The sequence below is a fragment of the Rana temporaria genome, chromosome 1 (assembly GCF_905171775.1).
Source record: "Rana temporaria chromosome 1, aRanTem1.1, whole genome shotgun sequence".
Taxonomy (NCBI): domain Eukaryota; kingdom Metazoa; phylum Chordata; class Amphibia; order Anura; family Ranidae; genus Rana; species Rana temporaria.
This window is the reverse complement of record NC_053489.1, coordinates 24,028,892-24,054,034: the sequence shown is the minus strand read 5'-3', so window position 1 is coordinate 24,054,034 and position 25,143 is coordinate 24,028,892. Positions and strand designations below refer to the sequence as shown.

Genomic DNA, 25,143 nt, shown 5'->3' with positions numbered 1-25,143 from the left:
CCTCACCAGTGCCCTTTAATGCAGCCTCACAAGTGCCCTTTAATGCAGCCTCACCAGTGCTCATCAATGCAGCCTCACCAGTGCTCATCAATGCAGCCTCACCAGCGCCCATCAATGCAGCCTCACCAGCGCCCATCAATGCAGCCTCACCAGTGCCTATCAATTCAGCCTCACCAGCATCCATCAATGCAGCCTACTAGTGCCCATCAATGCAGCCTACTAGTGCCCATCAATGCAGCCTCACCAGTGCACATCAATGCAGCCTCACCAGTGCACATCAATGCAGCCTCACCAGTGCCCATCAATGCAGCCTCACCAGTGCCCATTAGTGCAGCCTCACCAGTGCCCATCAATGCAGCCTCACTAGTGCCTATCAATTCAGCCTCACCAGCATCCATCAATGCAGCCTACTACTGCTCATCAATGCAGCCTCACAAATGCCCATTAATGCAGCCTCACCAGTGCCCATCAATGCAGCTCACAAGTGCCCATTAATGCAGCCTCACCAGCGCCCATCAATGAATGTTTGCTTGCTTCCATCCATTCGGGAGTCGGGACACAGACACAGTCCCCTGCCGCCTCTGACACTATGTGCGAAAGGAGCGGCGGCTGCCTGCTGATGCTGAGACTTAGTTGTTTTGCTGCAGAGAGAAAAGAATAGGAACACCAGTGGCCAGGTGCCCCTAGGCAGCATGGGGCCCTAGGCGGCTGCCTAGATTGCCTAGTGGTATCACAGGCCCTGGACCTGGCTTTTTGTTCCCCAGCAGGGAGAAATTCAGCCCTTATAGCTTTGAAGCTGAACTCCAGGCACATTTAGGTGGCAGGCACACAGGACACTCCAAAAAGTTGTTCGGATCGCCGGCAGGAAAACGCTGCTTTCAAAACATGATTTTATCCGTCAACGCACGTTTAGCCGCGTTTCTCTGCCTCTATTCGAAATCAATGGTCCCCTATGGGAGCCCATTGATTTGAATAGAAGTCGGACCATAAGTCAGATCATCATGGTGCGACTTGTGTGCTGAGGATGAAGATGAACCCCAATGGAAAAAAAAAATTGGCGTGGGGTTCCCCCCTCGGACGATACCAGACCAGGTCTGGTATGGATTTTTAAGGGGAACCCCATGCCAAAAAAAAAATAGCGTGGGGTCCCCCTAAAATCCATACCAAACCCTTATCTGAGCATGCAGGTCATGAGAGGGGGCTGGGCGAGCGCTCTCCCTCCTGGACCATACTAGGCCGCATGCCCTCAACATGGTGGGATGGGTGGTTTGGGGCAGGGGGCCCCTGCTCCCCCCACCCAAAGCATCTTGTCCCTATGTTGATGAGGTTAAGGGCCTCTTCCCGACAACCCTGTCCGTTGGGTGCTTATCGGAATCTGGGAGCAAAACAGGGGAAGAAAAGAAAGGAGGACACATTAAAAGAAGACTAATACTCCATCTGCTGGCCTATATAGAGACTGCAAAATATAAATATGTAATATTTCAAACATACCCAACTAGTAAAAAAAATATGGGCTAGATTCAGAGAGAATTTACACCGGCGTATCTATAGATACGCTGCGTAAATTTAAATCTGCGCCGGCGTATCTTCTTTCTGTATTCAGAAAACAAGATATGCCGGAATTAGGCTAAGATCCGACTGGAGTAAGTCTCTTACACCGTCGTATCTTAGGGTGCAAATTTACGCTGGCCGCTAGGTGGCGCTTCCATCGTTTTCGGCGTAGAATATGCAAATGACCTGGATACGCCGATTCACAAACGTACGTGCGCCCGGCGGAATTTTTTACGTGCGTAAGGCTTTTTCCGGCGTAACGTTGCTCCTGCTTCTATGAGGCATACGCAATGTTAAGTTTGAACGTCGTTCCCGCGTCGAATTTTAAATTTTTTATGTCGTTTGCGTAAGGATTTTCCGGCGTAACGTTGCTCCTGCTTCTATGAGGCGTACGCAATGTTAAGCATGGACGTCGTTCCCGCGTCGAATTTTGAATTTTTTACATCGTTTGCCTAAGTCGTTCGCGAATAGGGCTGGACGTAATTTACGTTCACGTCGAAAGCAATGACGATTTGCGGCGGAATTTCGAGCATGCGCACTGGGATTCTTTCACGAACGGCGCACGTAAAATGCGCGGCGTCAACAATAATTTAAATAAAACACGCCCACATCATCCCCATTTGAATTAGGCGGGCTTACGCCGGCCCAGATACGTTACGCCGCCGTAACTTAGGGCGCAAGTTCTTTCAGAATACGGAACTTGCGCCCTAATTTACGGCGGCGTAACGTTCAGAGATACGTTACGCCCGCATAAGAGTACGCTGGGCTACCTGAATCTAGCCCTATGTTTTAAAAAAAAAAAAAAACATTGGCCCGGATTCACGTAGAGCGGCGTACACTTGTGCGGGCGTAGCGCATTTCATATGCGCTACGCCGACGTAACATAGAGAGGCAAGAACGGTATTCACAAAGCACTTGCTCCCTACGTTGGGCCGGCGTAGTGTAAATTGGTCGGCGTAAGCCCGCCTAATTCAAAGTAGGAAGGAAGTGGGCGTGATACATTAAAATGAAACGTGACCCCATGCAAATGAGGGGCCGAACGAACGGCGCATGCGCCGTCCCGTGGACGCTTTCCAGCGCGCATGCTCAGAATCACGTTGGAACGAACGCCTAAGATACGTCGAATCACTGAACGTAACCTACGCCCAGCCCTATTCACGTAGTACTACGTAAACGACGTAAAATACAACGGCTGTTCCAACGTCCATACCTTTGCATGGGTTGCGCCACCTATATGTGGAATAACGGCGTAGATTACAGCGACGGGCGCAAGTACGTTCGTGAATCGGCGTATCTCGGTCATTTGCATATTCGACGCGTAAATCAACGGAAGCGCCCCTTGCGGCCAGCGTAAATATACGCCCAAGATACGTCGGCGTAGGAAACTTACGTCGGTCGTATGAAGCCAAAATTCAGGCGTATCTGACTTGCAGAATCCGGCGCAGAGAGTCTAGGTCTGTTATGTTACAGTGGCATTTGTCGCCACCTACAGGCTGTGCTTGTGTATTGCCGGAGTCATTGTGGTGTCTCAGATCTCTACATTAAAGTGGATGTAAAACCCACTCTCATCCTTTCTAAACTACGGCCATATAGGTGGATTCAGAAAGACTTCAGTAGATACGCCGGCCTAAGTCTGAATGTGCGCCGGCACTAATTTAAGCGTATTCTGGTAACCAGATACGCTTAAATTAGGCTCAGATACGAGCGGCGTAAGTGTCTTACACCGTCGTATCCTAATCCTAATTTTTAGGCTGACTGCTAGGTGGCGCTTCCATTGCGGTCGGCGTAGAAAATGTAAATCACTGGATACGCCTATTCACGAACGTACGCCTGGCCGACGCAGTACAGATACGCCGTTTACGTAACGCATTATCAGGCCTAAAGTTATTCCATCAAATAGCTGGAATAGTAATGTTAAGTATGGCCGCCGTTCCCGCGTCGAAATTTGAAAATTTTACGTTGTTTGCGTAAGTCGTCCGTGAATAGGTATTTACGTCATTTACGTCCACGTCAAAACCAATAGGACCATGCGGTGTACTTAGCCGCAATGCACACTGGGATATGTACACGGACGGCACATGCGGCGTTCCAAAAAAAACGTCAATCACGTCAGGTCAACCCGAATTAACATAAAACACGCCCCCTCAACCTATTTTGAATTAGGCGCGCTTACGCCCGCCGCATTTACGCTACGCCGCCTTAACTTAGCAGGCAAGTACTTTGTGAATCATGTACTTGCCTCGCTAACTTACGGCGGCGTAGTGTAAACGCGATACACTACGCCGCTGCAAGGATAAGCCTGCCTACCTGAATCTAGCTAATAGTGCTGATCTATAAGGATATAGACGCCTCCTGCATGTATCCTCACCTGTCAAATGTCTCCCCTCTGTCTGTTATGAGAACTGTAAAAATTAAGATTCTGTGGGTGGATCTGTTGTCTGGAGCTCTGTGGGTGGAGTCATGATGTCAGTAGACTGCCCTGCCTCTACACTCCCTTTGTCAACATGCATTTTGTCCTGTGTATTTCTTACACTAAATTCTGCTATGATCACTAACATCCAGTCAAAATCAGAAAAGTAACCACATGACTTCAGAAAAGGGGGTGGGGGTGGGAATTAAAAAATAATGCCTGTCTCCAGGCTAGCAAAAAAATAAATAAAAAATTTGGGTTTACATCCACTTTTTAACTTATGTTCCTTTTTTTCCAGCTCATTCCACAAGTCTCCTCCTTGTCCTGGTTCACTACGGTGGTCCCCCTGGTGCTGGTGCTAACTGTGTCTGCTGTGAAAGATGCCACGGATGACTTTGTAAGTGGCTCCCTCCCTTAGACTCCAGGTTACAGCAGTGTGAAGTGTGTGGGCTGTATTGGGGTTTGTTGTATGGATGGATCTTACTTACAGGTTTAGATTACGACTCCAACCAAAACTTTGTCTATTCTGGTTCTGGGTGGAGTTTGGAAGGGTTATGGCCTCTGCAAGGTTTATATTAGTTCTGGTGACCATTGCAGCTGGGATAGAAACTTATGGGAAATTTTACCCAAATGTTACTGCGGCCATTGGAAAATGAGTATGTGTGGTGGGTAGGAATCTCTGAATTGGGACATTGGGTCACTTTTTGGTCAATGTAAAGCTAATAATTTTATATTTCTTTTTTTTTGCAGTATCGGCACAAAAGTGACAATCACGTCAACAATCGCACAGTTCAGGTGCTCAGCAAAGGAGGGTAAGTGACTGTAGGTTGACCAATCTACACTGCATTGGGCAAACCTTCTTTACCAAATATATCATACCGAGATATATGCAGACCGGTGGGCTCTGAGTTGTCATTGCATCTTCAACTGAGTTGTCATTGTGTCTTCAGTTGGGATGTCATTGTGTCTTCAGTTGGGATGTCATTGTGTCTTCAGTTGGGATGTCATTGTGTCTTCAGTTGAGTTGTCTTTGCGTCTTTAGTTGAGTTGACATTGTGTCTTCAGTTGAGTTGTCATTGCGTCTTCAGTTGAGTTGTCATTGCGTCTTCAGTTGAGTTGTCATTGCGTCTTCAGTTGAGTTGTGATTGCGTCTTTAGTTGAGTTGTCATTGCGTCTTCAGTTGAGTTGTGATTGTGTCTTCAGTTGAGTTGTGATTGCGTCTTCAGTTGAGTTGTGATTGCGTCTTCAGTTGAGTTGTGATTGCGTCTTCAGTTGAGTTGTGATTGTGTCTTCAGTTGAGTTATGATTGCGTCTTCAGTTGAGTTGTGATTGTGTCTTCAGTTGAGTTATGATTGCGTCTTCAGTTGAGTTGTGATTGCGTCTTCAGTTGAGTTGTGATTGTGTCTTCAGTTGAGTTGTGATTGCGTCTTCAGTTGAGTTGTGATTGCGTCTTCAGTTGAGTTGTGATTGCGTCTTCAGTTGAGTTGTCTTTGCGTCTTTAGTTGAGTTGTGATTGCGTCTTCAGTTGAGTTGTGATTGCGTCTTCAGTTGAGTTGTCTTTGCGTCTTCAGTTGAGTTGTGATTACGTCTTCAGTTGAGTTGTCTTTACGTCTTCAGTTGAGTTGTCATTACGTCCTCAGTTGAGTTGTCATTGCGTCTTTAGTTGAGTTGTCTTTGTGTCTTCAGTTGAGTTGTGATTGTGTCTTCAGTTGAGTTGTGATTGTGTCTTCAGTTGAGTTTTGATTGTGTCTTCAGTTGAGTTGTGATTGCGTCTTCAGTTGAGTTGTGATTGTGTCTTCAGTTGAGTTATGATTGCGTCTTCAGTTGAGTTGTGATTGCGTCTTCAGTTGAGTTGTGATTGTGTCTTCAGTTGAGTTGTGATTGCGTCTTCAGTTGAGTTGTCTTTGCGTCTTTAGTTGAGTTGTGATTGCGTCTTCAGTTGAGTTGTGATTGCGTCTTCAGTTGAGTTGTCTTTGCGTCTTCAGTTGAGTTGTGATTACGTCTTCAGTTGAGTTGTCTTTACGTCTTCAGTTGAGTTGTCATTACGTCCTCAGTTGAGTTGTCATTGCGTCTTTAGTTGAGTTGTCTTTGTGTCTTCAGTTGAGTTGTGATTGTGTCTTCAGTTGAGTTGTGATTGTGTCTTCAGTTGAGTTTTGATTGTGTCTTCAGTTGAGTTGTGATTGCGTCTTCAGTTGAGTTGTCATTGCGTCTTCAGTTGAGTTGTCATTGCGTCTTCAGTTGAGTTGTCATTGCGTCTTCAGTTGAGTTGTCATTGCGTCTTCAGTTGAGTTGCCATTGCGTCTTCAGTTGAGTTGTGATTGTGTCTTCAGTTGAGTTGTGATTGTGTCCTCAGTTGAGTTGTGATTGTGTCTTCAGTTGAGTTGTGATTGTGTCTTCAGTTGAGTTGTGATTGTGTCTTCAGTTGAGTTGTGATTGTGTCTTCAGTTGAGTTGTGATTGCGTCTTCAGTTGAGTTGTGATTGTGTCTTCAGTTGAGTTGCCATTGCGTCTTCAGTTGAGTTATGATTGCGTCTTCAGTTGAGTTGTGATTGCGTCTTCAGTTGAGTTGTGATTGCATCTTCAGTTGAGTTGTGATTGCATCTTCAGTTGAGTTGTGATTGCGTCTTCAGTTGAGTTGTGATTGCGTCTTCAGTTGAGTTGTCATTGCGTCTTCAGTTGAGTTGTCATTGCGTCTTCAGTTGAGTTGTCATTGCGTCTTCAGTTGAGTTGTCATTGCGTCTTCAGTTGAGTTGTCATTGCGTCTTCAGTTGAGTTGTCATTGCGTCTTCAGTTGAGTTGTCTTTGCGTCTTCAGTTGAGTTGTCTTTGCGTCTTCAGTTGAGTTGTCTTTGCGTCTTCAGTTGAGTTGTCTTTGCGTCTTCATTTGAGTTGTCATTGCGTCTTCATTTGAGTTGTCATTGCGTCTTCAGTTGAGTTGTCATTGCGTCTTCAGTTGAGTTGTCTTTGCGTCTTCATTTGAGTTGTCATTGCGTCTTCAGTTGAGTTGTCATTGCGTCTTCTGTTGAGTTGTCATTGTGTCTTCAGTTGAGTTGTGATTGTGTCTTCAGTTGAGTTGTCATTGCGTCTTTAGTTAAGATGTCATTGTGTCTTCTGTTGAGTTGTGGGTTGAAAAGGTCAAGAAAGGCTGTTGTAGAGCAACTATTCCTAACCACCAGATCATGGCCTACTTCTGGGCGGTGGCCTCCCTTCTCCTGGGCCTACAACTAGCTGCAGATCCCATAGCCTCCCAAATGCCTCTGAGCTCCCATAGCCCCCCCCCCCCAATCTCCCGTAGTGGTTCCCAATCCCCCGGAGAGCCCTCAGCCACCACAGTCCCTCCCAGCCTCCCACAGCATCATCCCTACAAGACCACCAAGTCTGCTGGAGAATTCCCCAACCCACTCCACAACCTCCATCTCCCCCACAGTGCCTCCCAGCTCCCATAGTGCCCCAAACCTCCCATAGTGGTCCCCAGGCCCCCTAAGAGCCCTCATCGTACACAATGCTGCCAACCTCATACAGTGCCTCCCCAGCCTGCTGCAGAGCCTTCAGCCCTCCATAGTGTCCCCAACCTCCAACAGTGTCCATCAGTTCCCTCCTAACCTCCTACAGTGCTCGAAGCCTGCTGCAGAGCTTTTAGTCCTTCATAGTGCCCCCAACCTCTAACGGTATCCAACAGCGCACCCCAACCTCCTAAAGTGCCCCTTAACCCAATCTGCCGCAGAGCCTCCAGCCCTTCATAGTGTCCCTAAACTTCAACATTATCCCATAGTGCCCCCCCCAACCTCCCACAGAGCTCCCCCAGTTCCCTCCAGAAACCTCCCCCCTTACAGGGCCAGACTGCAGAATCCCCTAACCCCCTCTACAACTGACACCGCGCCCTCCACAGTAACATTCAGCCCCATGCAGAGCCTTCTAGCATTAGAATATGTTCTTCAGACATGTGCACTGCCAAAAAATATGTTCATTTTTGTTTTCGTTTCATTCGTTTTTTAGCTTTATTCGTAAATTTGGGAATTCGGGAATTTGAAAATTCGGAAATTCAAAAACCTAAATTTTCAGATATTTGAATTCTGAATTTTTCAAATTTCTGAATTTTCAAATTTTTTGATATCCCGAAATTTTTGATATTTCCAAATTTTCGATATTTCAAAACTCAAATTTTTTCATTTCGGAAATTTCGAATATTCAGAATTTTGGAAATTCCGAATTTCTGACTTTCGGAAATTCAAAATTCGAAAATTCGGAATTCGGAATTCAAAAATTCGGAAATTCTAAATTTCGGAAATTCGAAGATCCGATAATTCAGAAATTAAAAAATTCTACATTTCGGATTTAACAAATTTGTCAAAATTGGTTAAAAAACGAATTCGGAACTAAACAAATTGCACGTCTAATGTTCTTTGAATCTTTGTACTTTTGTTGTTTATCAACTTGATTCTTTACTGTTGGGACATGGAAGGTTTAGGAAGAATTTACCGGAAGCCGGTCTCAACAACTGATGTAGAGGATTAGCTCAATTCATATAGACCGCCGCATCTTTAAGGCGGCGTAGTGTATCGTATTTACGCTACGCCGCCTTAAGTTAGATAGGCAAGTACTGTATTCACAAAGTACTTGCCTCCTAACTTACGGCGGCGTAGCGTAAATGTGGCCGGCGTAAGCGCGCCTAATTCAAATTAGGCTGAGGGGGCGTGTTTTATGTTAATGGGGGTGACCCGACGTGATTGACGTTTTTTACGAACGGCATGCGCGTCCGTGTACATATCCCAGTGTGCATTGCGGCAAAGTACGCCGCAAGGACGTATTGGTTTCGATGTGGACGTAAATTACGTCCAGCCCTATTCACGGACGACTTACGCAAACGACGTAAAATTTTCAAATTTCGACGCGGGAACGACGGCCATACTTAACATTGATTACGCCTCCTGGAGGCAGCTTTATCTTTACGCGTCGTATCTCTTACGGAAACGGCGTATATTTACTGCGTCGGGCGCACGTACGTTCGTGAATCGGCGTATCTAGTCATTTACATATTCTACGCCGAACTCAACGGAAACGCCACCTAGCGGCCAGCCTAAAAATTACACTTTAAGATACGACGGCGTAGGAGACTTACGCCGCTCGTATCTTAGCCTAATTTTAGCGTATCTGGTTTCCAGAATACGCTTAAATTAACGCCGGTGTAGATTCAGAGTTACGCCGGCGTAACTCTCTAGGAATCTGGCTATAACACACGTAATGCCAGAAAGAAAGGTGTGAATGTCAGGGCCGTCTTTAATGTTGATTGGACCCTGGGCAAAAATTTTCTTGGGGCCCCCCCCATGCAATTTTGCTCTCCACCTGGTCTGAGACATACAATAAATATCAGATAGACTTAAAATCAGTTTACTGTAACAGATCAGACAGTGATTGCGATTGGTTGCCAGAGGTTACAGCATATCATTACCACTTACTGATTAGTTGTTAGAGATTACAGCACACGATTTCTTCTTGTGGAATTGGTTGCTAGAGATTACTGTACAGTAATACTGCTCACTGATTGGTTGCTAGAGGTTACAGCACATCATCTCTTCACTGCAGAGGGACATGATATACATATGAATGCTCCCACTATTTACATATGAATGCCGCCGGCCTCAGCTATTTACATATGAATGTTCCTGTTATTTACCTATGAATGCTCCAGTTATTTATATACAGTATGAATGACGGTTATTTACATGGAAACACAGGGTCTGGGCAGCATTAGTAGCAGCAATTCACACTGAGATATCAGGACACAGCACAGGACTAAAACTTCAAGGGACAAGGGAATTTAAACTGGGATAGTTGGCAAGTATGAGGCGGCTGCTTTGGGCCCCACAACAATGACAGGGCCCAGGTCAGCTGCCCCATTTTCCCTGCCTTAAATACAGCCCTGGTGAATGGGCTCTATCATTAAAACTTGGGCTCACCTTTTCTGATGGCAACCACAAGGCTCAGATGCAGTCATCTCCAACAGGTTGGACACCCCTATAAAAAAAACAACAACCGGCAGAGTCCCTGTACCAGTCCCTATTGTCTTCTATCAGATGTTACTTAGATCACCCTCCAATCTCACCCCCGCCTTTCTGTTCCTCCAACAGGTTCAGCAGCGAGAAATGGATGAATGTCCAGGTGGGCGACATCATCAAATTGGAGAACAACAACTTTGTGACGGTGAGCTGCTTGTCTGTACCCTGCCTTGGGACCATTCTGACGGTTACTTTTGCAATGATCTCAGCTGTGGCAGAGTGTTAGCTGTTTATCAAAAAAAGAGAGTTAAAAAAATCAGCAGAGCTATTATTCCTAGGAAACTGCATGTATATGCTTTCTGTGTGAATGGGGGATATTTTCTCTCCAGGCTGAGTGTTTTACATTCATCCAGAATAGCTTGGATCAGGAAAATACTGCATTACGACCACTAGATGGAACTAGCAACCATAGTAGATAAATATATATTTCCTATGATCACCGGCGCCATCTAGTTGCCAACAGGGACAATAAAATACAGCACAAACAATGTGACATGCCGTACGTGTCACCGAAATTGATGATCCCTTGGGGGAAAATTTGCGGTGGAGGAAGGGGGTCACGTGGGGGGAGTCTCAACTAGTTTTGCGACATCAGGAGAAGTTCTAGAATGAATTGATATACAATCATTAACTATTAAAGGGCTGAACAAATATGAAAAATTCACACAGGTCAACATTACAATAGACACAGTCATATAAACATTGGGGAACGGGGACTGTGCCGCTTACCTAAAAACAAGGGTCCCGTCGGCTCAGGCGCCCGAGGCCACCGTTGGGAGGGGGGGAGGGTCTCCCACGGCGGCCAAGGGGGGCGGATGCGGAAATGGACCTATTAACTAGATCTTATAGGCAACTATGAGTAAAGGCTACCGAGATGGTATGGGGGGGGTGATTAAACCGTGCAAGCGATTGTGCCAATAGAATGTCATAAGAGTAACAGGTGAGGAATGAAAGTGAGTGGGAAGGGAGGGGGGAAGGGGGAGGGGGAAAGGGGGGGGAAGGGGGAGGGGAAAGGGGGGGGGAAGGGGGAGGGGAAAGGGGGGGGAAGAAAGACTGATATTCCACATTTTCTCCTTCCCCTTCCCTCCTTCCCACTCCTCCCCTCCCCCTTCCCTTTGGATGGACAGAAATATAAATCTTTTGGCAGATAAAAATACAGTAGTACAGTGAAACCTCAGATTGCGAGTAATGCAGTTAAGCCACATCGGTGTGCAATACCGCATTTGACCAGAGGGTGCAGGGGCGCCGGACCTGAGCAGAGCCAATCGGAGCCGATCGGAGCTGTTTGGAAATACTCTGAAAAACTCATAGGTAGATTCAGGTACGTTGGCGTAACTTTGCAGCGGCGTAGCTTAAGGAATTTAAGCTACGCCGCCGTAAGTTAGCGAGGCAAGTACATGATTCACAATGTACTTGCCTGCTAAGTTACGTCGGCGTAGCCTAAATCTGCGGGCGTAAGGGCGCCTAATTCAAATGTGTTTGAGGGGGGCGTGTTTTATGTTAATGGCGCTTGACCTTACGTTTTTTACGTATTCTTTTACTGCGCATGCGCCGGGCGCCTACATTTCCCAGTGTGCATTGCGGCTAAGTACGCCGTACGGGCCTATTGATTTTGACGTGGACGTAAACGACGTAAATCCCGATTCACGGACGACTTACGCAAACGACGTAAAAAATTCGAATTTCGGCGTGGGAACGGCGGCCATACTTGACATTACTATTCCAATAGGGCCCGGCTCTAACTTTACGCGGCCTATCTCTTACGTAAACGGCGTAAAAGTACTGCGTCGGCCTACGTTCGTGAATCGGCGTATCTCCTCATTTACATATTCTACGCCGACCGCAATGGAAGCGCCACCTAGCGGCCATCCAAAATATTGCAATCTAAGATAGGACGGCGCAAGCCATCGTATCTTAGATATGTTTAAGCGTATCTCTGTTTGAACATACACTTAAACATAAGTCAGCGTAGATTCTGAGTTAGGTCGGCTTATCTACTGATAAGTCGGCCTAACTCTTAGGCCGGGTACACACGGACAAACATGTATGGTGAAAGCGGTCCGTCGGACCGTTTTCACCATACATGTCTGCCAGAGGGCTTCTGTACGATGGTTGTACACACCATCGTACAGAAGTCCGCGCGTAAACAATACGCGGGGCGTGTCCGCGGTGTCGCCGCGTCGATGACGCGGTGTCGCCGCGACAATGACGCGGCGACGTGGGCGGCCCGCCTTTAAAATGCTTCCACGCATGCGTCGAAGTCATTCGACGCATGCGAGGGACGGCGGGCGCCTGGACATGTACGGTAGGTCTGTACTGACGACCGTACATGTCCGAGCGGGCTGAATTCCAGCGGGCTGTTTTAAAACAAGTCCAGGAATATTTGCCCGCTGGGAAAAGGCCCGGCGGGCAAATGTTTGCTGGAATTCGGCCCGCTCGCGCCCACACACGAGCAAACATGTCTGCTGAAACTGGCCTGCGGGCCAGTTTCAGCAGACATGTTTGCTCGTGAGTATGGGGCCTTACTGAATCTACCTATCAGTTCCCAAGCCTTTCCAAAGTTTTCCGAGTTCAGCCGAGCTGTCCCCAAGCCTTTCCAAGTACTTCCGAGGCTCTCCGGCACCCCCTCACCTCTGGCCACATGCGGTATTGCATGCCATAGAAGTCAATGCGGAACTAATTATTTTCGTTTCCATTTACTTCTATGGGAAAACTTGCTTTAAAATGCGGGTGCTTTGGATTACGAGCATTCTCCTGGAGCCTTCCAGAATAGGAATCAATGGAAACTCAGATAATTGGTTCCAGTGCCACTGCTGGTGTATATAGTACCGCCTGTGGCCAGAGGTGCCGGGGGGCGCCAGAGACATTCGGAAACGCTGGGAGACGCTTGGAGACACTCGGGAATGGAGTGTCTCTGAGTGTCTGTGAGTGTCTCTGGGTGTCTCCGAGCGTCACAGTCTCACCAGCTCCCCCGCACCTCTGGCCACCTGTCGTACTGCACACCCCAGAGGCTTAAATGCTGCTTGTCTTGCGAGACAACGATTGTGAAACGTTTGTAAACCGCGTTCCTTGCAATCTGAGGTATTACTGTAGCTCCTTTATATGTATATTATCTGTGTATTTAGCTGTTTTCCCAGAATTCAGATTTAGAGTGTCACTTAGGGGTGTATTTATAAAAAAGAAAAATCTGCATAGCAATTCACCTAGTGAAAGCGCACATTTGTTCTGTGTGAATGGAAAAAAAAATGTACTGGTTGAATGTATTTCATATATTTAAAATGGAAAATATCAAATGTTTCCACTAGATGGCGTTCGGTATCTTAGGGATTTCCCAAGACGTAGCGCCATCTAGTGGTCAAATGTGGCATTTTCTGTTTTAAACCAATGAAAAACAATCAACCAGCACAGCAAAAAACCCAATAACATTCGTTTTTTTACCCCCATTTGCACATTTCTTCACTTGGCCAATTGCTATGTATATATTTTTTTTTTAAATACATCCCTTAAACTTCACACTGTCCACAACAATGACTTTATATCACATGATCATTATAATATCAATAGAGAGTAATCATGTTACTAAAATGACCAAACAATACTTTTATGGATACAGGATTTGAAAACCCTTATTCATTCTAAATTCTAGCATGCTCCATTTTAGAGAACCGGTATCTTTCTTTCATGTTTTTCTTGACTATTTTCTTTTAAATATAATTATAATATCATGTGGTGATGGGCTTAGAGCAATTTATTTTATTAAAGATGGTTGTGATGCCAGCATGCTCTCTTGTTTTCAGGCAGATTTGATGTTACTGTCCAGCAGCGAACCCAACAGCCTGGTGTACATTGAGACCGCTGAACTTGATGGGTAAGTGCCGCACCAACATTAGAACAGTTTGGCTGACAGGGACAGCACCATAGACATTCCCAAACCCCCCCCCCCCCTAAATCCACACTAGAACCTTTTTCGAGAATGCAGTATACTGGCTGTCTGTCTGATCAGGAAGGGTGGGAGCAAGCAAAGGCCCCTTCCTGAACAATGCCAGGCCACATGTCCTGATCATTGAGAAAGTACCCCCAGCGAAGCACTCTGTCCTCATGTTAATAAGAACAAGGGCCTCGTCCCCACAACCCTGGCTCAGCGGTTGTGGGGATCTGAGGGCGAAGGGCTTAGGGGAAAAGGAGGTGGAACCTTAAGGAGGCCCCCCGATGAAATAATCTTTTCCCACTTTGATGAGGACATGGGCCCTTTTCCCATAACCCTGGCTCAGTGGTTGTGGGGATCTGAGGGCAAAGGTCTTAAAAGAAAAGGAGTTAAAACCCTGGAAATTTAAGGAAGCCCCCCTGACGAAGCACTCTGTCCCCATTTTGATGAAGACAAGGGCCTCTTCCCCAAAATTCTGGCCCAGTGGTTATGGGGGTCTGCGGGTGGAGGGATTAGAGGAAAATGTGTTAATACCATGGAACCTTAAGGAGGCCTCCTGATGAAGCACACTATTTCTATGGTGATGCAGACAAGGGACTCTTCTGCACAACCCTGGCCCAGTGATTGTGGGGATCTGCAGGCAAAGGGCTTAAGGGAGAAGGAGGTAAAACTCTGGAACCTTAAGGAGGACCCCCCCCCCCCCCAAATGAAGAAATCTTTTCTCACTTGGATGAGGACAAGGGCCTTTTTCCAATAACCCTGGCCCAGTTGTTGTGGGGGTCTGCGGTCGGAGGACGTAGTGGAAAAGGTGGTAAAACCCTGGAACCTTAAGGCGCCCCCCCCCAACTAAGTACTCTGTCCTCATGTTGATGAGGACAAGGGCCTCTTCCCCAAAACTCTGGCCTAGTAATTATGGGGTCTGTGGGTAGAGGACTTAGAGGAAAAAGAGGTAAAAACCCTGGAACCTTAAGAGGGGCCCCCCCTTGATGAAGCACTCTATTCCCATGTTGATGAGGACAAGGGCCTCTTCCCCACAACCCTGGCCCAGTGATTGTGGGGGTCTGCAGGCAAAGGGCTTAGAGGAGAAGGAGGTAAAACCTTGGAACCTTAAGGAGGCCCCCACCTGATGAACCGCTCTATTCCCATGTTGATGAGGACAAGGGCCTGTGGGTAAAGGGCTTAGAGGAAAAGAAGGTAAAACCCTGGAACCTTAAAGCGGAGTTCCACTGATTCCTCACCCCCTCTCTGGTGTCACATTTGGCACTTTTCAGGGGAAGCGGGTACCTGTTTGTGACAGGTACCCTGTCCCCACTTCTGTCGGACCTCGCCACAGCGAGGTACATCACAAGTTCGACCCCCTCCTGCTGCCAGGCAAGTAACATAGCGCATGTAGGGGCCGACATCGGCAATGGCGGCGGGAAAAACCCAACAGCTGATGAAAACATCTGCTGGGGTGCCGACATCGCTGGATTCCAGGACAGGAACCCAGCACTCGTTGATCGGTTTTGGCTGCTCATGAGAAGCGGGGTCTGTCTGACCTTTTGGCTAGGTGGACCTGAGTGTGCTTTATCCCTGTCAGGAGTCTTGCACTCCAGGGGGTCAAGGAAGTAAGGGGACCATACGACACACCCCAAGTACACTTTGGTGTTTTTGCACACAGCACCACCAGTTCAGAAAAAAAAAATATGAACATATATTTTAATTGTGGTAACAGCTCGATGATTTAGGACCCCAGTCTCTCACATTCATGGAAAAGCTTCTCACTTCATGCACTTTTCTTTCAGGGAAACCAACCTCAAGGTGAAGCAGGCGCTGACCATATCAGCAGACATGGGGGAGGACCTGAACCAGTTGTCACAATTTGACGGTATGCTTGGTACACATAATTTATGACACTAATGAATGTTTCATACTTTTTTTAAGCCAAAAGGTGGCACTCTAGACTGGCTTTAAAATGTAACCAACTAGCCTTAAAGAGAAACTGTCATATTGCCCATTCAGTACAGACAGGGTCTCTTGCAGTGGCGGCTGGTGCTCAAAATGTTTGGGGGGGGCGCAAACAAATGAAAAAAAAAAAAAAAACAATTGCAGCCTCACTGTGCCCATCAAACGCAGCCACCTATCAAACGCAACCACTGTGCCCATCAAAGGCAGCCACTGTGCCCATCAATAGCAGCCACTGTGCCATCAAATGCAGCCACTGTGCCCATCAATAGCAGCCACTGTGCCATCAAATGCAGCCACTGTGCCATTTATTGTCACCACTGTGCCATGCCATCAATTGTCGCCACTGTGCCATCAATTGTCGCCACTGTGCCATGCCATCAAATGCAGCCACTGTGCCATGCCATCAAACACAGCCACTGTGCCATCATTTATCACCACTGTGCCCATCAATTGTCACCACTGTGCCATGCCGTCAAATGCAGCCACTGTGCCATCAATTGTCGCCACTGTGCCCATCAATTGTCACCACTGTTCCCATCAATTGGCACCACTGTGCCCATCAATTGTCACCACTGTGCCATGCCAAACGCAGTCACTGTGCCATGCCATCAAACGCAGCCACTGTGCCATCAATTGTCGGCGCTGTGCCCATTAATTGTCTTCACTGTGCCATGCCATCAAACGCAGCCACTGTGACATCAATTCTCGCCACTGTGCCATGCCAAAGACAGCCACTGTGCCATGCCATCAAACGCAGCCACTGTTCCATCAAACGCAGCCACTGTTCCATCAAACGCAGCCACTGTGCCATCAATTGTCGCCACTGTGCCCATCAATTGTCACCACTGTGCCCATTAATTGTAGCCACTGTGCCCATCAATTTTCGCCATTGTGCCCATCAATTGTATCCACTGTGCTCATCAATTGTTGCCACTGTGCCCTGTAAAATGCTGCCAGATTGCCCCCAACCGCCCGGCACTTACCTTTCTGGGGTCAGCCATCCTGCTTCCACCGTCCCCCGATGTCTTCTCCCGCCCTTGATAACGCTTCAGCCAATCAGGTTACCGCTAACCAGGACTGGTGAACCTGATTGGCTGGGACGCCTGTCAATGTTATCCAGGGAACGCACCCCCCGTGTTTCCCCTGGATAACTATTTGGAAGCCGATTACAGCCTGAGGGCTATAATTGGAAAGCCTGTCAGAGCCGCTGGCTCTGATAGGCACTTCCAAAGCCAACCAGCTGCCGTTATTCAGATGGCCGGCGCTCACCAGGGGGCCGGCCATCTGAATAGTGGGCGGCAGTGACACTACATGGATTCATGCAATGCATGAATCTATGTATTGTTGTCAGTGGCAGTGGCAGGAGAGAGAGGGGGTGGCGCTCCTGCGCCCTCTATGGATGCCCCTTCCCCCACTCATCCTAAAACATCCACAGCAACAACCGGTGGGAGAGGAGGAAAGCCGGAAGTGTTGTAGGGGGGAAGGAGGGGGAGCCAGGAAAGTAGGGGGAATCTGTTCTGCACAGGGTGATTAGGGTGTGCCTGGGCACACCTGGCACACCCTGTGCGCATGCCTATGGTCCAGCACCATCTTACACAGTGCTTACTCAGGGTATGGCTTTGCCAGAAGATTGGGGTGGTGAGGGAGATGAGTATCAGTGAATGGGGATTGAAAGGGCAAAGCAACCAAAATCTCTGGACTTTCACCAGTAGAATTTTGTAAATGAACATTTTTGTTCAATTTTTTTGATGGTTAGCGGGGTCAAATTGACCTTCGTTTTGACCGGAGTGACGAGAACATTAGAAGAACGAGAAATTCTAACTGTGAATGTGTTTTTCCTTTCCGAACAATCGTACTTTAAAACTGTTTAACACGTTTGGGATTCCATTTAAGCAACTTAGTTTTTCGAACTAAGTTAGTTGACTTTCTGATGACAAGACCAGGGCTGGATTAATGTAGGGACTATGGCCCCTACCTTAATATAGGCCCAGCCACCTTAAAAGAACACACTGCTCACATGAAAAGCAATGGGCCAACGGGCCCTGAATTCCACATGCACCGCCTAGGCAGGGCGGTGGGATTGATATTAGGCGCCGCATGAGCAGTCCTAACGGAAGCCTTGGACACGATAAATGCAGGACTCTTACAGAAATCTGGGGCATCCATAGTGTTAGGCCTGCGTGGCTTTCAGCTCAGAGTGCACGCCAATGCATGGCCCTTACGGCAACTCGGCAAATCAAATACCAGGCTTCCCTAGTTGGCATACACCCTTTAGAATTTGGGCGCATGCCAACACAGGCTGTTGGAAACACAGAAGGGTGCCCAATCCACCAAAATCCTCAGCACCAACCGATGCTCTTAATCCGGCCCTGGACAAGACAGAACCTTCTGATGAACAATTTTCCAGAATTTCTGTACGAATGTTCAAACGAAAATACAACCATGTATGGCTTTACTGGAAAAAAAAACTTGTTTACAGAGCTCAACAGCTCAATCTGGAATGTATGCACATAACTGACCGAGTCAGAGCCGTGGCTCCACCCCCCTCCCTCCCTTTTCCTTCTATGTACAGTTGGCTCTATATGAAATTATCGCTGGAGATAGAGTGTGTGAAGGCAAACAGCTCCTAATGCATTTTTTGCTTAGGTAACCCATAGTGCTCTGGGGTGCACATTGTATTGAACCAAAATTAGATAAGCGATATAGTCTTAGAACCAATCATGGAAGCTCATCGTCATCTGTAGGAGTTAGTTAGGGTGGTCTGCATGTAATAATAGTCTGCCAAGGAACGTCCACTTCTAAAGCCTCGTACACACGATAGGTTAACCAGAGGACAACGGTCTGAAGGATCGTTTTCATCGGTCCAAACCGATCGTGTGTGGGCCCCATAGGTTATTTAACCATAGGTTAAAAAAATGGCAACTTGCTTTAAAATTTAACCGATGGATTGCTAACCGATAGGTCAAAAACGATCGTTAGTACGCACAACCATCGGTTAAAAATCCACGCATGCTCAGAATCAAGTCGACGCATGCTTGGAAGCATTGAACTTCGTTTTTTTTAGCACGTCGTTGTGTTTTACGTCACCGCGTTCTGACACGATCTGTTTTTTAACTGATGGTGTGTACGCACGACGGACCATCAGTCAGCTTCATAGGTTAACCTAGGACAACGACCCTTCAGTCCGTTGTCCTCTGGTTAACCTATCGTGTGTACGAGGCTTAAGACTGACATCCATCCATCATTTTGATATTTGCATAACTTCTTCCGAAAGCCCAAGTGGGAGGATGGCACCACTTTCACGTTAAAGAACTCCAGGCAACATTTTTATTTTCCAATGCAGTGGGGCTGCACAGGTTAACTGCCTGTTTTGGTCTAGGGCAGGGGTGTCAAACTGGCGGCCCTCCAGCTGTGGCAGAACTACAAGTCCCATCATGCCTCTGGCTGTGGCAGTCATGCTTGTAACTGTCAGCCTTGCAATGCCTCATGGGACTTGTAGTTCTGCAACAGCTGAAGGGTCACCAGTTTGACTCCCGTTGTCTAGGGGATTGCAAAACGGAGCCATACTTACCTAATCCGTCGCTCCTGCTTCCCCCCCCCCCCCACACACACACACACGCTAGCAGTCTTGTGAATGGACTGTTCCTGACGTCATCACGCCCATGGACTGGCTCTGGATGTGAGGATAGTAGGAACAGTCCACCGATGGACATGGGGGAGCGTTTTATTTTTCCAGAGAATTAAAGGATCGGGTAAGTATAGCTTTTCCTTGAGCCTCCTGATTGGACAATGAAATAGTAGCAACACTCTCCTCCTTTCAGCATGTTCCTTGTCGGTCCAGGGCTGGACTGGGACAAAAATTTGGCCCTGGACTTCATCAAGACTGGCCCACTTTGACAGGTCTCTCCCATGGGGGCCGGACAACTCCCACCCCCCCCCCCCGGCCACCCAAGCCCCCTTTCCCCCTTCACTAGCCACTAGCCGTTCTACTTTATTAGAGTAGAACGGCTGGTACTGGTACTCTTATAGGCAGTACCAGTGGGGAAGCTAGACATTATTTCACCCGGGGCAAAGAATCAGTTTGGTGCCCCCTTTATGGGACAAGATTAGGCAGAAGTGAGAAACTCCCAGGCCATAGCTGTTGAGTCAGCTGTCTGTCCCCTCCCTCATGCTCCTCTGTCACCCCCCCTGCTCCTCTGGTCCTCCCCCTTCTCCTTTTTCCCCCAGGTGAGCGCTGCGGGGAGGGAGAGGAGGTGAGCGCTGTGGGAGGGGAGAGACAGAGGAGTGGAGGGGGGCGGTGGTCCGCTGTCGATGAAGCCGGCCCACTGAGCCATCGGCCCACCGGGAAACTCCCTGTAATCCCAATGGCCAGTCCATCCCTGTGTCAGTCTGATTAGCTTCTACTGTTTCCCCTCCCATTCCCAAGGCTGCTGTGCTAGGAATTAGACATGTGCACTGCCAAAAAATTTGTTCGTTTTCGTTTGATTTGTTTTTTTATTTTCTCTTTTTTCGGGTTATTCGTTATGATCGCAATTTGTAAATTTGTACATTCGTACATTCGTAAATTCGTACATTTGTACATTTGTACATTTGTACATTCGTACATTTGTAAATTCGTACTTCGTACATTCATAAATTTGTAAATTCATACATTAGGACATTCTGAAATTCGTACATTAGGACATTCTGAAATTCATACATTCGTAAATTAGAGAATTCTGAAAATTTCGGAAATCCGAAAACCCAAAAATTTGAAAATCTGAAATAATAACTATTAAATTATAGGTATTGTAATTTCCTTTCAAATTTGGCTGTTAGTGAATGTAACGAATACAAATTTATCCAAAGTTACAAATTACCTAGAATGCCGTATCTAAACGAATGGAATGGAACAAATTATAAATAATAATAATAATAAAAAGTTTTTATCATTATTTTTATTTATTATTACTAATTAATTACGTTCTATTCGTTTAGATACGGCATTTGTTATTTCGTAAAATATTCGTAAATTTGTACATTCGTAAATTTCTACATTTGTAAATTTGTAAATTTGTACATTTGTAAATTTGTACATTCGTAAATTCGTACATTCGTAAATTTGTTAATTTGTAAATTTCTACATTCGTACATTTGTAAATTTCTACATTCGTACATTTGTAAATTTCTACATTCGTACATTTGTAAATTTCTACATTCGTAAATTCGTACATTCGTAAATTCGTACATTCGTAAATTTGTAAATTTGTAAATTTCTACATTTGTAAATTTGTAAATTTCTACATTCGTAAATTCGTACATTCGTAAATTCGTAAGTTTGTACATTCGTAAATTCGTACATTAGGACATTCTGAAATTCATACATTCGTAAATTACAGAATTCAGAAAATTTCAGAAATCCGAAAACCCCAAAATTCGAAAATCTGAAATAATAACTATTAAATTATAGATATTGGGCCGGATTCAGGTAGATCCGCACATTGTTACGGCGGCGCAGCGTATCGTATTTACGCTACGCCGCCGTAAGTCAGAGAGGCAAGTGCTGTATTCACAAAGCACTTGCCTCCTAAGTTACGGCGGCGTGGCGTAAATGGGGCCGGCGTAAGCGCGCCTAATTCAAATGAGGATGGGATGGCGTGTTTTATGTTAATTATTGGTGACCCGACGTGATTGACGTTTTTCCCGAACGGCGCATGCGCTGTCCGTGGAATTTCCCAGTGTGCATTGCTCCAAAGTACGCCGCAAGGACGTCATTGGTTTCGACGTGAACGTAAATAACGTCCAGTCCCATTCACGGACGAGTTACGCAAACAACGTAAAATTTTAAAATTTTGACACGGGAACGACGGCCATACTTAACGTTGGCTACGCCACCTAGGGAGCAGCTTTAACTTTACGCGGCGTATCTCTTACGGAAACGGCGTATCTTTACTGCGACGGGCAAGCGTACGTTCGTGAATCGGCATATCTAGTCATTTACATATTCTACGCCGAAATCAACGGAAGCGCCACCTAGCGGCCAGCGGAAAAATTGCACCCTAAGATACGACAGCGCAGGCCGTCGTATCTTAGCTAGGGTTTAAGTGTACCTCAGTTTGAGCATACACTTAAACTTACGACGGGCTTAGATTCCGAGTTACGTCGGCGTATCTACTGATACGCCGGCGTAACTCTTTATGAATCCGGCCCCTTGTAATTTCCTTTCAAATTTGGCTGTTAGTGAATGTAACGAATACAAATTTATCCGAAGTTACAAATCACCTGGAATAACAAATGCCGTATCTAAACGAATGGAACGGAACAAATAAAAAATAATAATAATAAAACGTTTTTATCAATATTATTGTTATTTATTATTACTAATTCATTACGTTCTATCCGTTTAGATGCGGCATTCGTTATTTCGTAAAATAATTCGTAGCTTCCGATAAATTTGTATTCGTTACGTTCACTAACAGCCAAACTTAAAAGGAAATTCCAATACTTATAATTTAATAGTTAGTACAGTGGAACCTCGGATTGCGAGTAACGTGGTTAACGAGCGCTTCGCAATACAAGCATTTAAAAAAAAAAATCCTGACTCGGTTTGCGAGTGTTGTCTCGCAAAACGAGCGCGATTCAGGCCAAAGTGGTGTGCAGTACCACTTTTGGCCTGAGGTGCGGGCGCTGGAGCTGAGCAGAGCCGAATGTCGCCTATCACAGCGGTCGGCGCTGTTCAGAAATGCACGGAAAGGCCCAAGGACAGCACGGGTGACCTTGGCAAGTCTTTGTGAGGTTTGCCAAGGTCAGCTGACGTGTCCTCCGGCCTTTTTCGGCCGTTTCCGAGGCTCTCCGGCTCCCCCCGCCTCTGGCCACATGCGGTATTGCATCCTATTGAGGTCAATCCGTAACAAATTACTTTCGTTTCCATTGACTTCAATGGGAAAACTCGCTTTGATATGCGAGTGCTTTGGATTATGAGCATTCTCCTGGAACGGATTATGCTCGTAATCCGAGGTTCCACTGTAATAGTTAAGTTACTATTAGTTAATTATTATTTCAGATTTCCAAATTTCCTAATTTACGAATATTCAAATTTACAAATATTCGGAAAAATTCGTCAAACAGGTTTTCGTTTATTCCGATATTTCCGAATGAACGAATTTGTCAAAATTTGTTAAAAAAAAATGATTTGGAACGAAACGAATTGCACATGTCTACTAGGAATGACAGGAAGCTGCTGAAACAAGGACAGGATCGGGTACTTGTGTTAGCTGGATGTAACAAAGCATTTAAAACCGTCTTCTCCTGGAGTTCAGCTTTCTATTCAAATTTTATAAATTCTCTTTAACCACTTTACCACCGGGCCTATTTTGGCACTTCTCTCCTTCATGTAAAAATCACATTTTTTTTGCTAGAAAATTGATCAGAACCCCCAAACATTATATATTTTTTTTTAGTAGACACCCTAGGGAATAAAATGGCGGTCATTGCAACTTTTTTTCTCGCACGGTATTTGCGCAATAATTTTTCAAATGCCTTTTTTTGGGAAAAAAAAAACGGTTTCATGAATTAAAAAATAACAAAACCGTAAATTTAGCCCATTTTTTTTGTATAATGTGAAAGACGATGTTACGCCGAGTAAATAGATACCCAACGAGTTCACTCATCAGTATTAGCAATTTTTGTTTGTTTTTTATCACATTTGGCATCTGATCTTTTGTAGTAGATATCACATTAATTAGTTGTTTTTAGCGCATATGTACATTATTTACATTGTTTATGGTTTGGTCACCTTTTTTCACATACTGCAGCTTTTTACATTTGATTATTAATTGTGTGGTGTAATTTTGGATCTAGTAGCGCTGTAGTTAATATATTATTAATTTAGATACCTAACTTGTCACGCTTTAAAATTGCGCACACTCATGGAATGGCGCCAAACTTCGGTACTTAAAAATCTCCATAGGTGACGCTTTAAATTTTTTTACAGGTTACTATTTTCGGGATACAGAGGAGGTCTAGTGCTAGAATTGTTGCACACACTCTAACGCACGCGACGATACCTCACATGTGTGGTTTGAACGGCGTTTACATATGTGGACAGGACTTGCATGCGTGTTCGCTTTTGCGCGCGAGATAACGGGGACAGGGGCGTTTTGAAAAAAAAAAAAAAATATATATATTTTACTTCTTTTTTTTTATTTTTACACTTTTTTTTTTACTTTTTTTTTTTTTATCACTTTTATTCCTATTACAAGGAATGTAAACATCCCTTGTAATAGGAATCACTGTGACAGGTCCTCTTTATGGAGAGATGCGGGGTCAATAAGACCCCACATCTCTCCTCCAGGCTGGAAAGCATGAAATCGGTGAAAAAAAAATCAACGATCTCATGCCGACAGCTGCGATTGCGGCCTTGTTTACTTCCGGGACGTCATAACATCGCGCCCGGGCCTCCGACGGTCATAGATGACTGGTGACCATCTGGTCACCAGTCATCTCTATGCTTTCCAGGCAGCGCCGACCGATTTGCTCTCCGGGCCCCCGATGGCACGGGAGAGCCCGGAGAAGCACCGGATGGCGGCGGGAGGGAGGGGACATCCCTTCCCGTTGCCTATAAGAATGATCAAGCGGCGGAACCGCCACTTTGATCGTTCTTATCGTGCACAGAATCGGCGGCTGAAGACGGCGATATCTGAATGATGCCTGTAGCTGCACCCATCATTCAGATATCACCGCACAAAGTCGAGGACGTCATATGACGTCCTCCGGTGGACAAGTGGTTAAAATTACAAGATAATTGTGTAGGACTCTTCTTTCTTCCATCTCTGTAGGTGAAATCGCGTGCGAGGCTCCCAATAACCGATTGGACACTTTCACCGGAACTCTGACCTATCAGGGGGAGAAATACTCTCTGGACAATGGGAAGATCCTCCTACGCGGCTGCACCATCAGGAACACAGAGTGGTGCTTTGGCATGGTCATCTTCGCAGGTCTGTTCCATGTCCTCTAGAGCCGGGAGCCGGTGAAGTTCAAGTCTCTGAACAAGAGTAATCAGTACTCCATCCTTTTATAATTCCACAGGGCCAGACACCAAGCTGATGCAGAACAGCGGCCGCACCACCCTGAAGAGAACCAGTATCGACCGTCTTATGAATATTTTGGTCCTATGGGTAGGTGTCATGGGGGGGGCACAAGGGTTGGGCTCATAGAAAGCATTTAAAGCAGAACCAAACCTACCAATTTAATGGTTTCCCAAAACCGTTATATTCAA

At 46.1% G+C, this 25,143-nt stretch overlaps 1 protein-coding gene across 2 annotated transcripts in view; it reads left to right on the top strand.

Moving 5' to 3' along the window:
- The window catches only part of LOC120925327 (phospholipid-transporting ATPase ID-like), a 186,498-nt gene that overhangs the window by 115,868 nt on the left and 45,487 nt on the right, over positions 1–25,143 (top strand). For both annotated transcript variants that reach the window (XM_040336013.1, XM_040336014.1), the window contains exons 5-11: positions 4,260–4,358; positions 4,712–4,773; positions 10,088–10,160; positions 13,813–13,883; positions 15,725–15,807; positions 24,704–24,862; positions 24,954–25,042. In XM_040336013.1, coding sequence (XP_040191947.1) covers positions 4,260–4,358; positions 4,712–4,773; positions 10,088–10,160; positions 13,813–13,883; positions 15,725–15,807; positions 24,704–24,862; positions 24,954–25,042 — 636 coding nt within the window. The remainder of the gene's footprint in view (positions 1–4,259; positions 4,359–4,711; positions 4,774–10,087; positions 10,161–13,812; positions 13,884–15,724; positions 15,808–24,703; positions 24,863–24,953; positions 25,043–25,143) is intronic.